The sequence below is a fragment of the Mangifera indica genome, chromosome 8 (assembly GCF_011075055.1).
Source record: "Mangifera indica cultivar Alphonso chromosome 8, CATAS_Mindica_2.1, whole genome shotgun sequence".
Taxonomy (NCBI): Eukaryota; Viridiplantae; Streptophyta; class Magnoliopsida; order Sapindales; family Anacardiaceae; genus Mangifera; species Mangifera indica.
In genome coordinates this window covers 7485892-7499130 of record NC_058144.1, presented here as the reverse complement: position 1 = coordinate 7499130, position 13239 = coordinate 7485892, and the positions used below count along the sequence as shown (strand labels likewise).

The window sequence follows — 13239 nt, the reverse complement described above, 5'->3', positions numbered from 1 at the left end:
TAATCTAAATAAATCAAAAATTTGATTTTGATATATCATTAAAAAAGAGTTAAACTGAAATTCTTTTTTGTATAAATTTTTTTTTATCATTCAAACCATCTCTTCTAGGTTGTATTATAATTGAAAAACTTTTTCCTAACATCATTAACAAAAATTAAATTTTTACAAAAATTGTAAAGACTAAATCACTTTTGATTGTTATACTTTTTCAAATTTATCATATTATTTTTTATAGGAGTCCAGCACACCAATCAGATCTATCCAGAATTGCATTTGCCAGCAATCTTTATTAGACGGAATAATGTTGTCAGTAGCGTTAGATAAATAAAAAGAGAAACAAAAAGAAAAAAAGAAAAGAAAATGGAAATACCTGTTATACCTTTTTATAATTAATCTGACTCCATCACAATTCCAATTGGAGCCCAAGTTTGATAGTTCTCCATCGAGAAAATATATATTCTTCCCCAAGTACCAGGAACAACAGCTGACTTAAAATTTATTAAAAAAAGTTGGATGTCCACTCAACCCAGATACTGGTTAGAGATAAATTCATGCACACCCCCCACCCCACCAAATCCAAGTTTGTCCTCAACTCACACTTCGTTTTCAATTGCAGGTTCCATGGGGCAGTCAAGCCAAGAAAAACTATATTGTTTAACCAAGGAAAATTAAATAATAAGGAGAAGCAGTTTGCTGTGGCCGCACCATGACAATTGCAGAAGCAACGGCAGATATTTTAGAGTAATTTATTTAGTTAATCAGCTTCACCCACTTCATCATTCTCGCGCCGTCACAAATAAGAAATGTACATGATCTCATGGGCCGGTGACTGACCCCACCTTTCGCCCTCATCCATTTCTATTTCTAATCTTGCTGTGTTTTCCTCCTTCCATCAACCGCTAGATTTTTATTGATGGTCTGTTGATTATGCTTTGTTATCTTATTTCTTTCCATAGTTTTTGTATACTTATACTGATTATACCATTAAATATATATTTTATATATATAATTATATAATTAAATAATTTTAAATAATATATATAAATACTGTAGTTAATGTTCCTCCAAGAATAGTTTTGAAGTAGTTTTTGCAGTTGTGTATGGAAGGAATCATTTCCAAATGCACCAAAGTAGGTTCCGGATTACCTCTTGATTCCACAATTTGTACCGTATCTTTCATAAATTTAATTCCGGAAACTCCATCTGATGATTCCCAAGGTTATCCGCATCTTCACTTTTATCACGATAAGCATAATGCCAACTACTTTCTGCGGATGATAAATGATTTTGATGGCCCCTTTCGATCGGCTCTAGAATTTGAATATAATACTATGGGTTCACTCCACTTGAAAGTACAGAAAATAAAAAACAAGAAATGGGCATCCATTTAAATTACACGATTTCGATTGTTTGTTCATAATCTGTGCGATGCCAAGAATATAATTGATAAGGGACAGACCCACTCTGTTTGGTGGCAAGCAACAAAACCCAAATGATGAATGAAAATTATATCATTGCAACTACCACTGTCTATAAAAATAAAATAGACATACAGTGTACAAGATTACATAGTGATTTGATCCACCGAGCAGCAAAATAAGGAGCTCGAGGTGGATGGACCAATGAGGAGATCACAAAACTGTCTCCTTCTATGCTGGTCTTGCACTATAAATCACTACAATTTCATCCCCAAAGGTTGAGAGACAAAACCGAAACCATGGTTGAGAATGAATCTGGATAGAGACATGTAAGATACTACTACCACTAGGGACAAAATACATGATACATAAAGGATCAACTACATTATTACTTCTACCAAAAAGGCCTGAAATATGCAGCCTTTTTTCGCACCAATTCAAGTGGAAGTGGAGGGAGAATCTAATAGGAAGAAGAATCCATCCCTAAACCACTGGAGAGAAATATGAGTGAATAAGAAAAAGTAAATCACTGGTTGTTTTGTGAAAAATCAGCAACCAGTGAGTGGAAGATGAAGAGAATTAAAACTTTTCTAAGCACAGTAAAATGCGGAAATAAGGTGAAAGTCACATGATGGTTTCCTGAAATAATACGCAAACGGCGAGAAAAATCTAGGAGTGGTCCAAAAAAGTGACAAGATAGAGAGAAAAGGAGAAGAAGAGACAAACTGCTTTGGTAAACTATTTTCAAAGATGATTTTTGTGGGTGACCTATGAATCTTGATCCTTCCGGAAGAAGGGCTTCATGGGAAAAGAAGATGAAGAAGAAGCAGAACCCAAATTGTCCTGTTGCTTCTGATGATCAGGTTGATTAAATTCATGCTGGTTTTGATTGATATAAGGAAGGTTTGAAGGCATCAGAAGATTGTTAGAGGCGTCCAAATCATCCCAAACAGGACTACCTGGTCCCCAGCCTGCTGGAATCGCATTGAGCCAAGCCTCAGCCATTTCTCCCCATACTAATTCTTGTGAGCCAGAAACGCCTTCTCCTGAGCCAGAGCCCTCAGCAACTGCTTGCACCTCTTCACTCGCTGTAGCCTCGTTTGACCCTAATCCTGAATCACTGTCAGGATTGTCTCCTTGAGGCAGTGGTGGTGGCGGCGGCGGCGGCAGCGGTTCTCTGCTCATAACCTGCAAATTTAGGCCTTCCTGAGCTTGTTGAGAGTGGCTTAGGAATTGACTTGGCACTGAACTTGAGGTTGAACTTTCATGAGTAGTTGGTGAAGAACAATCATTTGAAGCAGGGGATGTGGAGGTTGCTTTATCCTTGTTCAGAAACAATTCAGGGAAATTCAGCCTAGCATTCTCTCCTCTCAATTTATAGGCCTCGCGGTCATAGGCTAAGGCGGCATCTTCAGCCGTGTCAAATGTTCCAAGCCAAAGGCGATTCCTATTTCGAGGTAGACGAATCTCGGCTACCCATTTGCCCCAATGTCTCTGTCTCACTCCCCTGTAAAGCTTTGTAGCGTTAAAAGGCTGAACTTGAGGCCTTAACAATGGCCTCCCATCTGGTCCCAACCTATTCATCATCATCATTCTTCCTCTAGGACTTAAATTCAATGCTTCGCAATACTGAAGAAGTTGTTGCTGCTGTTGCTGATAAGCCAACGCTGATTCTCCAGTGAAAAAGGGAGAATAGTTAAAGCTATGCTGTGGTTGATTAGGACTAAAAGAGATCATTTGTTGCTGGTTTTGTGTCGGTTGTATCGAAGGTCGAAAAAGAGGCAGAGGAGCTGGTGATGTTGTTAACTGTTGAGAAGAATCAAAAGCAAAAGGAAAAATTCTTGAAGATGGCAAAGACAAAGAAGACGGTAAAGAAGCTGAACTTGGAGAAACATAAAATGAAGATGACTGTGACTGATGTGTAAAAGAAGATGAAGATTGCAAACGTTCAGGGCTACGGATCTTCTTGAGAGGTCTCTGTGACATGGAAGCTTCTTCTAAAACGGGCCTCCATTGCTGACGCCTCTCGAAACTAGTACTAAAATCAACATCCTTACCTTTATCAGTATCCCAATCCTGGCTCGCAGCCATCATCTCTGCTGTTTCATCAACAACCTTTTTGGATTTGCCACTGTTCTCTGCTGCAGCCATCGATTAGATTAGCACTGATCAAATCCTGACTACCCGCTCGCTCTCTTAACACCCTTAAAGAATCTATAGACAAAAAAATTGGCAAATAAAGGCCAAAAGATGGTAAAAAGAAGAAACAAGACGGATGTATAGAATCTGGGTATGATAACAAAATCTAATCGGAATAAGAATCGGATACGAAAACACCGAAATTTGAAGCCAACATGGAAGGAGAGAGGGAGAGAGCGAGCGTCAAAGATGCTTGGAACAAATCCAAATGTGTGTATGTATGTTTGTAGTTAAAATGGTGAATTAAAAGCAGAGAAGTGAAGGTTTATAAGAGAAGAGAAAAAGATTTTGTAAATTGTCCTGTATTGAATGGGGGCCCACGCGTTTTGTCTTTCTAGTTTTGTCACTTACTTCCACTCTAATTTTTCTCATTCTCCCACCATTCTTGCGCTGTGCTTTTTGCCATCTTGGAAACCACTATTTCATTTCAGTTGGCCATTGAAATGGCCCGAACCCAAAATAAAAATCTCATACGTCTTCAGAACGAGTAGAATTAGTAGAATATCTAAATTTTTATTATATTTATAAAATTTTGATTTATCTAATATAATAATTATGAGTTATATTATTATATTTTAAATTTATTTTTTAAATATTTATCTGATATAATAATTATAAATTCTATTATTACTGGTGAAATCTCAATTTCAAAATTGTATATGTACAATAAAAGGGCCGAGATTAGGTTGAATTTATTGCCGTTTCAAATTTTGGTCACCAAAGTCTAGATTAGGGCATATCTATAGTCTACAATTGAGGAGAAATATAACCGACCATGTTTGAATTATTATTCCAGATTTGACCCACATTAACCACGAAAACTTTGAATTTATTTTTTTAAAATTTTAATTAATGAAGCATAGCCATACTGCCCAGGCTTAGACCGAAAAGAAAACGGGCTGATGGGTTCGGGTTCAGTCAAAGTGGGCGAGATGTGGCGAGCAAGCGAGCCACGTTGGGGCTATAACTTTCGGTGGAATAATCAAGATCCTTTGAGTTTGCGTTTACAAAGTCAACTATAGCTAGTAGCTACCGATGTCTTCTAAAGTCGGTGCGTAATTGGCACGTGTCGGTGATCCAGCCGTCACTTCATCATATATTTATTTTTTAATCTCTTTAAAAAAGTTGACTAACTTTGGCTTCTTTATTATCCCATTACTTTACTTAGATATTAAACATCTCCCAATGAAATCGAAGCTACAATAACAATATACCAATTACAATCTTATTACATAAGTCTCCCTGCCCTGTAATAGAATTTCTACAAAAAGAAGGTCATCAAGAGAGCCACCAGAAAAAATCAACATGTGGCTTTTCTTTCAGTGCTGTTCTGAGAAATTGCTGAGGGACACGTGGTATCCATTCCTGCTTCGTTGTAAAACAAAGTTGGAGTCGTGTTTTGATCCAACAAGTAATGATGGATCTGTCTGGCTATTTCTACACATTCGTGAACAGGTCACAAATCATCAATATTTTTCCCATTTATTTGTGACCCCATTGATTTAATCAGAAAATCCATTAATTTAATTTATTATTAAATTATTATATATTTTTTAATAAATAATATCTGTCACTCATTATGTTATTGAAGTATAAAACATATTTAAACCATTGATATTTTATAATGTGGCTTCATTGCTTTCTGGTGTATCTCAATAACTATTTCATGAAGTATCTTACCACTTTTTTCTGAGGATATCTCAGAGTCCAAATTCGTCAAAACCTTTAAAATTTTAATCTGCCACATAAGCACGAACTAAAGCAGTAAGTGATGAGATTGAAGAAATTTTGGTCAACCTGATGAGCATGAGAAGCACAAGGGCAACTTTAATTTTTATACGTCCAATTTTCGTGGAGATAAGATAAGATTATAATTTCCGTAGTCAATATTAAACCATCAAAGTTACAGTAATATAAAAACTTATGTTATATAAAGACACAGGAATAATGATCATTAAAAGCAGTGAAGTGGTGGTGGGCGGCACGCGGAAGACATACAGTGATTGAATGGTGGCATGCAAAGAGATTGTGCAGAAACTATACCTAGCAAAACGGGCAAGTTACTTGTAGAATCCACAAGTAACTTGCTTAAAAACAGGTGTGAGGTTTAGGTTTTTCGACTTGTATCTATTTTAGATACGTACCAATAGATAATAAATTTTTACGGATAAATTAGATGTATTTAGGGATTATTTGTTTTTTTATTCTATTCATCGTATTCTTCCTTTTCAATATCAAATTTATAATACGCTTAATATAAATTTCACATATTTTTTTTTTTGACATGAATGAACTTAAATCTACCATAAAATTAAAAAAATTTAAAAAATATGAGCAATAAACACTTTATTTAAAAAAAAGTAATTATTTATATGTAAGTTATTGATAAATTATGAGTGGAGTTATGGTGTGGGATTTTTAAAATCTTGACTTGAGGGAAATTCAATGGCTCTATATATCATGTATTTGAGATTAATAAAATTATACGTATGTATTATGAGAATATAAATGAATATATATTTATATATGTCATCAGATGATTGAATGATTTTGAATTAAAGATAAAATAATACCTAATAATATGATGATACATATAGATATGTATCTATTTATATACTCAAAATGAGTACATATAATATTGCTCATTTGAGATATAAAACAGCACAAAATAAAATTGTAAAGAATACGTCAAGCTCAAATTATATATACTTGGGGAGCCTCTAGCCCACTTTGCTGTGATATATTTTTACTCTAATTATAAGGGAGTCCCACTAACTGAAGTCTATGCAACCAATTAAAGGGCATTTTTAACAAAGACAATATGCAGCAACCATATATATAGTTCGAAGCTCCCATGGAAATGAACCACTTTCTCCCACTATTTCAGTGGCAACAAAACATGCAAGCAAATTTAGATTGCAGAACAACCATTCAAACCTCCATCCACTGTAAAACTAGCTTGGATTACCTTGTCAATCCGATGGAATTGCCATTAAAGCAGACTTAGCTTTAACATCAAACAACCTTCACCATATATCACGATTCATGATAGAATATATTATATATATTATAATTAATCATCTTAATTAGTGATAAGATAAGATTCCCATTCATTTGAAAATAATTTTATATTCATAATTCTCAGACAACTACCTAGAAAACTTAGTAGAATGATAATCAATCAAGCTATGGGACAGTAGAAGATTATGATAATACTGGTGGGGTTGAAAAGAGGGAGAAGTCAACTCGATCCAATTGGGTTGAGATAATTAATTATGAATGGCCAACGAGGTAGCATTATGAATCGTATTAATCCACCTCATTGGTCCATTTTAATATTTGTATCCCATCCCACTTTGGTTTCTCCATTCATGTGGAAAACTCTTAATCTAAGAGCCAACATGGAAAGAAGAGAACGGTCTACACGCCACGCGACCTTTATAAGTTATATATTATTCATACATAGTGCTTCCATATATATATATATATATATATATATATATATATATATATATATATATATATATATATATGTATATTCCATATTTCTCCTCCATTAACCAAGATGCTTTACTAAGTTTAATTTTATTTTTTCAGTTTTAAATGTTGTTTGATTGCATGTCCTTGTTCAGGACTGTTTCATGATAATATAAACATTAAATAAAGGTGTTTGGTAATAATATAATGAAGAAGCAAACAAAAAATATGTATTTGAAAAGACATAAAATGTATTTAAACTGCAAAATATAGCGAAATGAGATGACTGGTTGGTCCATTTGATAAAGCGGGAAACCAGACAAGGCCCAAATATAGGTTGAGGAGAGCTCCATCGTGTAGTTAAAACGGGCCAGGACTTCCATGGCAAGGTAATGAATTGCTCGGTAGAATGTTGGTTGTGTTACTTTCTTTCGGCCTCCTTACATGCATTGATTTCATTGTCAAATATGCGGGCTCTGGGGATTTTTTAGTTGCCTTGGAGGTTAAGCTATTGGAATCAGTATATCCGCCTGGAGAATCAAAACCCTCAGCGGTCTTGGTAGGTGAAAATAGCGTACTCAGTTGCACCATTGTCACAGCTTCTTTTCCTTGACGTCTGATGACGAGCAGGCCTTTCTATTTCTTCTGATTTTCTATGATGAGAAAAGTGGCACTGGCCTAAAGGATCTACAAATTTTGCACTTTTGAGATCATATATTGGAACCTTCACTGGTTTTCTGATTCCTGTCCGCAGCTTTCTAGATGGAATTTCCTCTTCTTTGTCATCACCAATACAAAAATAACTTGAATTTTCCAAATTGGAGGCTGGAGCCATTACTTTCGCAGATTAAATGACAATGACACTTTTTCAATTGGTCATAGTTCTTGTGAATGAATGATTGAAACTTGCTTCTTAATTTCTTTGCAAAAAGCCTGCTTAAACAATGTGAACATTCTTGGCTGAAGCATAAAACATTTATTTCAAACACAAGCAATAAAAGTAAAATTATTACCAGTTGCATATCAGAAGTATATTTAATGAACAAAGTCTCAGGCTGGCAGATGTAATCCTTAGCTATTTCATCCATCAAGTGATGCTTAATATCATCAGGAAACAAATTTATGCAGAGTTTTTCTTTCATCTGTAGAAACATGGCTATTAAATTTTGCACAAGCAAAAACAGTAACATGTTCTCTTTATCTTCTAACTACTAAACAAATTTAACTTACAACTCTTAAATCAGAAAAAAACAAATCAAACCCAACTAAAAAGACAGCTAGATCTGCATATGAATGTTTCAGTATGAACAACTTTTTCCTTGATATGCCATAAAGAACAAAACTTTGATCTTGATTTCTTGAGTTGAATGAAGTGGCGCCCAATGCTGATCTGGTCTCTCTTCCTACTCACACTATTGGATGATCAAAATGATATAGCATAATTATACTTAGAGGATATGATATTAATGGGCTTGTCTGGCGCCAAGTTATCAACAACCAAAGTGCAGTTAATACTAGCTACAACTTCTTTCAGTGGAAATGATCGAAGCATAACAACAATAGGTGCTTTTATCAAGACTAACAAAGGGATTTTCCTTGCTTCCTTAGCTGCCATTAGAGATTCTTGAAGCTCTGAACCAACCTCTGTGTGCCCCCGCAAGGCAACAGTGAATTTGGTTACATTATCCTTCGGTTGAGTAAATGCAGGAAGTTTGCCTGAACAAAGAGTTGTGTCAGTGTAATTAACCATTACCGAGCTCTCTTTGCCATATTCGAATCCCATACGGCTATTAGGATTATCAGCTTTAACAAACGCGGTTGCTTCAGCATTGAGGCTTAAATTCGGAAGGATATTGAAGGACTTCACCTGAAAATTCTCAATATTGTATTTGGGAACCTCAGGTTTAAAGATGGCATAAAGAATATACACAACAATAGTGAGAATGAAGGTTAAAGTGAAGAGGCAGCAGTAACAACAACATATACATTTGATGCAAGCATTTCCACTATTTGGATCCTGAAGCCGGAAATGTTGAGAACTGTATCTTGGTGGATTTCTCCGGCGAGGAGGCGATCTTAAATCACCTGTAGTTTGCTCATTGTTGAGCATGACACATCTTGGTCGATATGGGGGTGCGTTGTTAGATGACTAACCATGTCCTTATTGTAGCCATAGTCCATTAAACAAATTCAGCAAGAAACAAGGGCACTTCTCTCTTCTTTCTCTCCCCCAGCATCTTCGGCGCGGAATTGAAACGTGAAAAAGAAAGAATAATTCTCATCGTTGGGTTGGTTGCGTTGTTTAAGCACAATTTTAATTATGTGTGGACAAATTCATTATTCAAACACCACTTTTTCTGGGTTTCAAACTGAATGAGATCCTCTTTTCTTGCTCAAATTATGATCTTAGTTCACTTCAAGTAACTTAATTTTATTCACTACAACTATTTTACAAGAAAACAAAATGAACTAAAAAGCCCTGCTTTATTTGATCAAACCCAGTTAGAAAATTCAACAAATTTTGCTAACCATCGTTGGAAGAGAGGCTTCTATGGCGGTTCTAGAGTTGCAAGATTTTAAAGAATCCATACTCATGAAGGCCACCACTGAGACCACCATCGTCTTCATTTTAATCAGAACCTTCTTTAACTTGCTTGACCTCGACCTTGACTGTCCCAAGTTTTCACTTGATAAAGTGTACGATTTCAGAAAAATTTGCCTTTGCTTAGCTCTGGTGCGTCTATAACTAGAAGACTTCGGCATGCTGTAATTGGGCTCTCTTCTTCTCTTTGAAAAATTTCTCCGCCATTGATAGTCTTGATCAGTAGTATCCTCGAAAGGGCGTTGGTCTAGTGGCTCATAACCATTGAATCTTCTGCTAATGGAGGTGGGGTTGTGGACCAGAGTGTCCATGGTTGTTTGAGCACAAAGAGAGCTACTAAAATGGAGATGACTTTATGCTTTTATATAAGCAAAGTGAGACCGCTGTATTTTCATATTTGGTGGGCACATTAATTTCCATTAATTGTAAATTTCGTGAGCTTTGACTAAAAACAGCAAGCGTTTGGTGATTTGCATTGAATATTGAGTAAATTTAGAAAATCCGTATATTAAATAAAATTCAAACTGGTTTTGTTGACTACAAGGGGGTACCCATGGCGGCTTGGCTAGAAGCATTGTCACCTATCAGATTGAGGGATTATTAACTATTAAGCAAAGAAAATTGTAATTAAGAAATTAATTAGTACAAGTATTAAGGACAACCCACTTAATCTTATAAACCATTGTTGACCTTTGACTAACAAAATGTGCACACTCAGCATGAATTGAAATTCTTGTTTTTTTTTTTCCCCTTAATACATACACCTGAAAAGAACAAATATTAATCTTTTAATAAAATATTTTGAAGTTTTGAAAGCCGGCCGAGCTTGTTTAATTTTAAATATGTGAGAAATGCAGCATCAGCAGGCTAAGTCTGACCAAAAAATGTGATGTGAAATATCATCACACATGGTAGGTATGAATAATGCTGAATGGCAGTTGCTCTGGAAAAAACAAACAGTTGTTTACACTCACGCAGATAACTACTTTCCACCGAATTTTTAATCTTATTAGTTGACTTTTTTTGACATTCTGAATATTGTATATTAGATTCATGGGTATTTTAATTACTGATAATTCTATAGGTATTTATTTTAGGTATATATATATTTATATATCTAAAACAAGTACATATAATTTATTATTTAATTATTGTGAATTGTGTTTAAAACAGACCAAAAGAGTTATTCCCACTCAAGATTTAGAAAAGATTTAAACTTTTATCTGTTAATTTTCAAAAATTTAAATATTTATCATTACTATTAAGTTGAAAGTAAAAATAACATCTTGGTAAAAATATTAAAAAAATAAAAAATTTATCATATTTTTTCTATTAGTTTAAAAATATAACAATTTTTTACTTTTTAAAGTTTAAAAAAGCCTATTTTCCTTTTAAGATTTTAAAAATTATTATAAAAAATAATAAATTTTATTATCTTTAATTATGTGCTGTCTCCCTCCCTTTGAGAACGAAAGCTAGGAGGGAGAGATAAACCTTGGGTGAGAATAAGTCTTTTACATCTTAAGTTTCTACTCTTATTTTTCATTCAATTTTATATATGATAATAATTTAATTATATATATTATTTATCATATAAGTGATATTATTTTTGAAAAAAAAAAATCGGGGTTGAACTTGACCTCATGATCTTACCCAATTAAATTTAAACAAACCAACGTGTATAACTTGATGTTTGACTGGATTTAACTTGTTCATATGATATTGCAATGTTGTTGTTATTCAAAACCCTTTTATACTTTATTTCCATTTTTTTTTTTTGAAATAATATTGCTCAGCTCAGCTCAGCCACTGTGGTAGCTAGAATTCATTACCTTTTAAAAAGCAACAATATAGAATATAACAGAGAAAGTAGTAGTTTGGATGACGCATAATTTTAACTGTTAACTTGTGTCCCATAGATGATTGGTCACGTGGGTGGGTTGTTTCTGGATATATAATTTTGTGGAAAGGAGAGATTATGAGAATTCAAAAAAGGGAAAACAATTTCCTGTGGGCATTTTGCCTATTTTTATAAGAAAATATACTATTTCTCACTTTACCAACAGATAACATTAGTTGTTGTCATCAATCTTTTGTATGAGCCAGATGAATCGGGTAAAATAGACGACCTTGTCTCCTAGAGCTCACTTTGAGAAGTGGGTTGGCCAATACTTGGTACAACATATTGTATAAAATTTGGTGAATCGCTAGCTTGAAGAGAATTGTACTTGGACATTAATCAAACCTCGAAGCAAAGAGGTGTTCAAGTGGTCCAACAAGCTAGAAGTATACGATCCAGAGGACATTAATGGCAATCACATTAATTACACCCCACCCACACTTCCTATGTATTAATTGTCAAGTAATAAAGAACAAGAATGTAATGAAATTACTAATCCAATCCAAAACCCTCTCGCATTCATGTCTCTTTGCCATAGTTTGTACTCAGTAGTCAGAGTTCACGTAAAAAGAAGCACTTCTAATTCTATTCACTAATTTCCTTCCTTCATTCTATCATCCCTGTGGCTGTAATCACAAAGGCAGAGAAGCTACTCCTTCCTGTGAGTGAGCTCTTGTGATCACCAATCTCCTTATGCATACTCTTTCATGTGACCTTCCCTTTCCTCATTCCTTACTCCACACTCTTGCCTGTGATTTACTTCAATACCATCCTCTTATATATATTTATCTTTTCCTGCCTCTTCCTTCCATCATCTCAACCTTACCTCAACGGAAACAGAAAACATGAAGGGCTCTGTTTGGATTGCTTTATTAGTCATCGTCATCTTCTTTGTTCCCTCAGTAATGTCTTCGAGGCACATTGGCCGGCCGCACTCACGTATGACTTATACATGTTTATAATTTCTGATGTTATTTCATGTGTTTAGTTTAATTATAATGTACTCACCATTTTTGTTATGTAATTAGCAGATGATGGGCATCACCATACTCCACAGTTAATGAAAACAGAGTTGTACTGGGAAAGAGTAATGAAGAGAAAGGGAGCAGAGACGCTAGAAATTGCAGGGTCAAGGTTACCGGATTGTTCGCATGCTTGCGGCTCATGTGTGCCATGCAGACTGGTTATAGTTAGCTTTGTGTGCGCGTCACTTGAAGAAGCTGAGACTTGTCCGATAGCTTACAAGTGCATGTGTAATGACAAGTCTTATCCTGTTCCATGACTATACAAACTTTATGTGTTGATACTTGACTGGTAGTGCTAGTAGTAATCCATCTTCTTGGGCTCTGTGTTTTTTCTTTTTTTGGTTTTGTTTTTCTTACTCAATTTTACTCATGTAATGTAGGCGTGGCTTCCTGTGTGCAATCAAAAGAGTTTGATCTAACTTTGTTGGCCAAGGGACTATTTCTCACCCAAGTTTTGATGGCCCCAATTATGCCCATAAAGTTTGAAAAACTCAAAATTTCACTTACAAATCAATTTTAGTTAAAAATTTTTATTAAAGATAGAGATAAAATTATTATTTTATTAATAATATTAAAAAAATATAAAATTTATTATATTTTTCTTTCATAATTTTTAAA

General features: G+C 34.6%; 3 protein-coding genes across 3 annotated transcripts; 1 reads left to right on the top strand and 2 right to left on the bottom strand.

The window, feature by feature from the left end:
- Window positions 1-1493: 1493 nt before the first annotated feature.
- LOC123222759 (ethylene-responsive transcription factor ERF054-like) lies at window positions 1494-3908 on the bottom strand. Its single transcript, XM_044645702.1, has one exon. It carries the CDS (start codon window positions 3567-3569, stop codon window positions 2187-2189), a length of 1383 nt encoding a protein of 460 aa, XP_044501637.1. The 5' UTR covers window positions 3570-3908; the 3' UTR covers window positions 1494-2186.
- A 4609-nt stretch (window positions 3909-8517) lies between these two features.
- On the bottom strand, window positions 8518-9204 carry LOC123223478 (NDR1/HIN1-like protein 13). The gene has a single exon (XM_044646640.1). It carries the CDS (start codon window positions 9202-9204, stop codon window positions 8518-8520), a length of 687 nt encoding a protein of 228 aa, XP_044502575.1.
- Window positions 9205-12369: 3165 nt separating this feature from the next.
- LOC123224561 (protein EPIDERMAL PATTERNING FACTOR 1-like) lies at window positions 12370-13021 on the top strand. The gene is made up of 2 exons (XM_044648285.1): window positions 12370-12535; window positions 12628-13021. Exons 1-2 carry the CDS (start codon window positions 12442-12444, stop codon window positions 12876-12878), a joined length of 345 nt encoding a protein of 114 aa, XP_044504220.1. The 5' UTR covers window positions 12370-12441; the 3' UTR covers window positions 12879-13021.
- The last annotated feature ends 218 nt before the right edge of the window (window positions 13022-13239 follow it).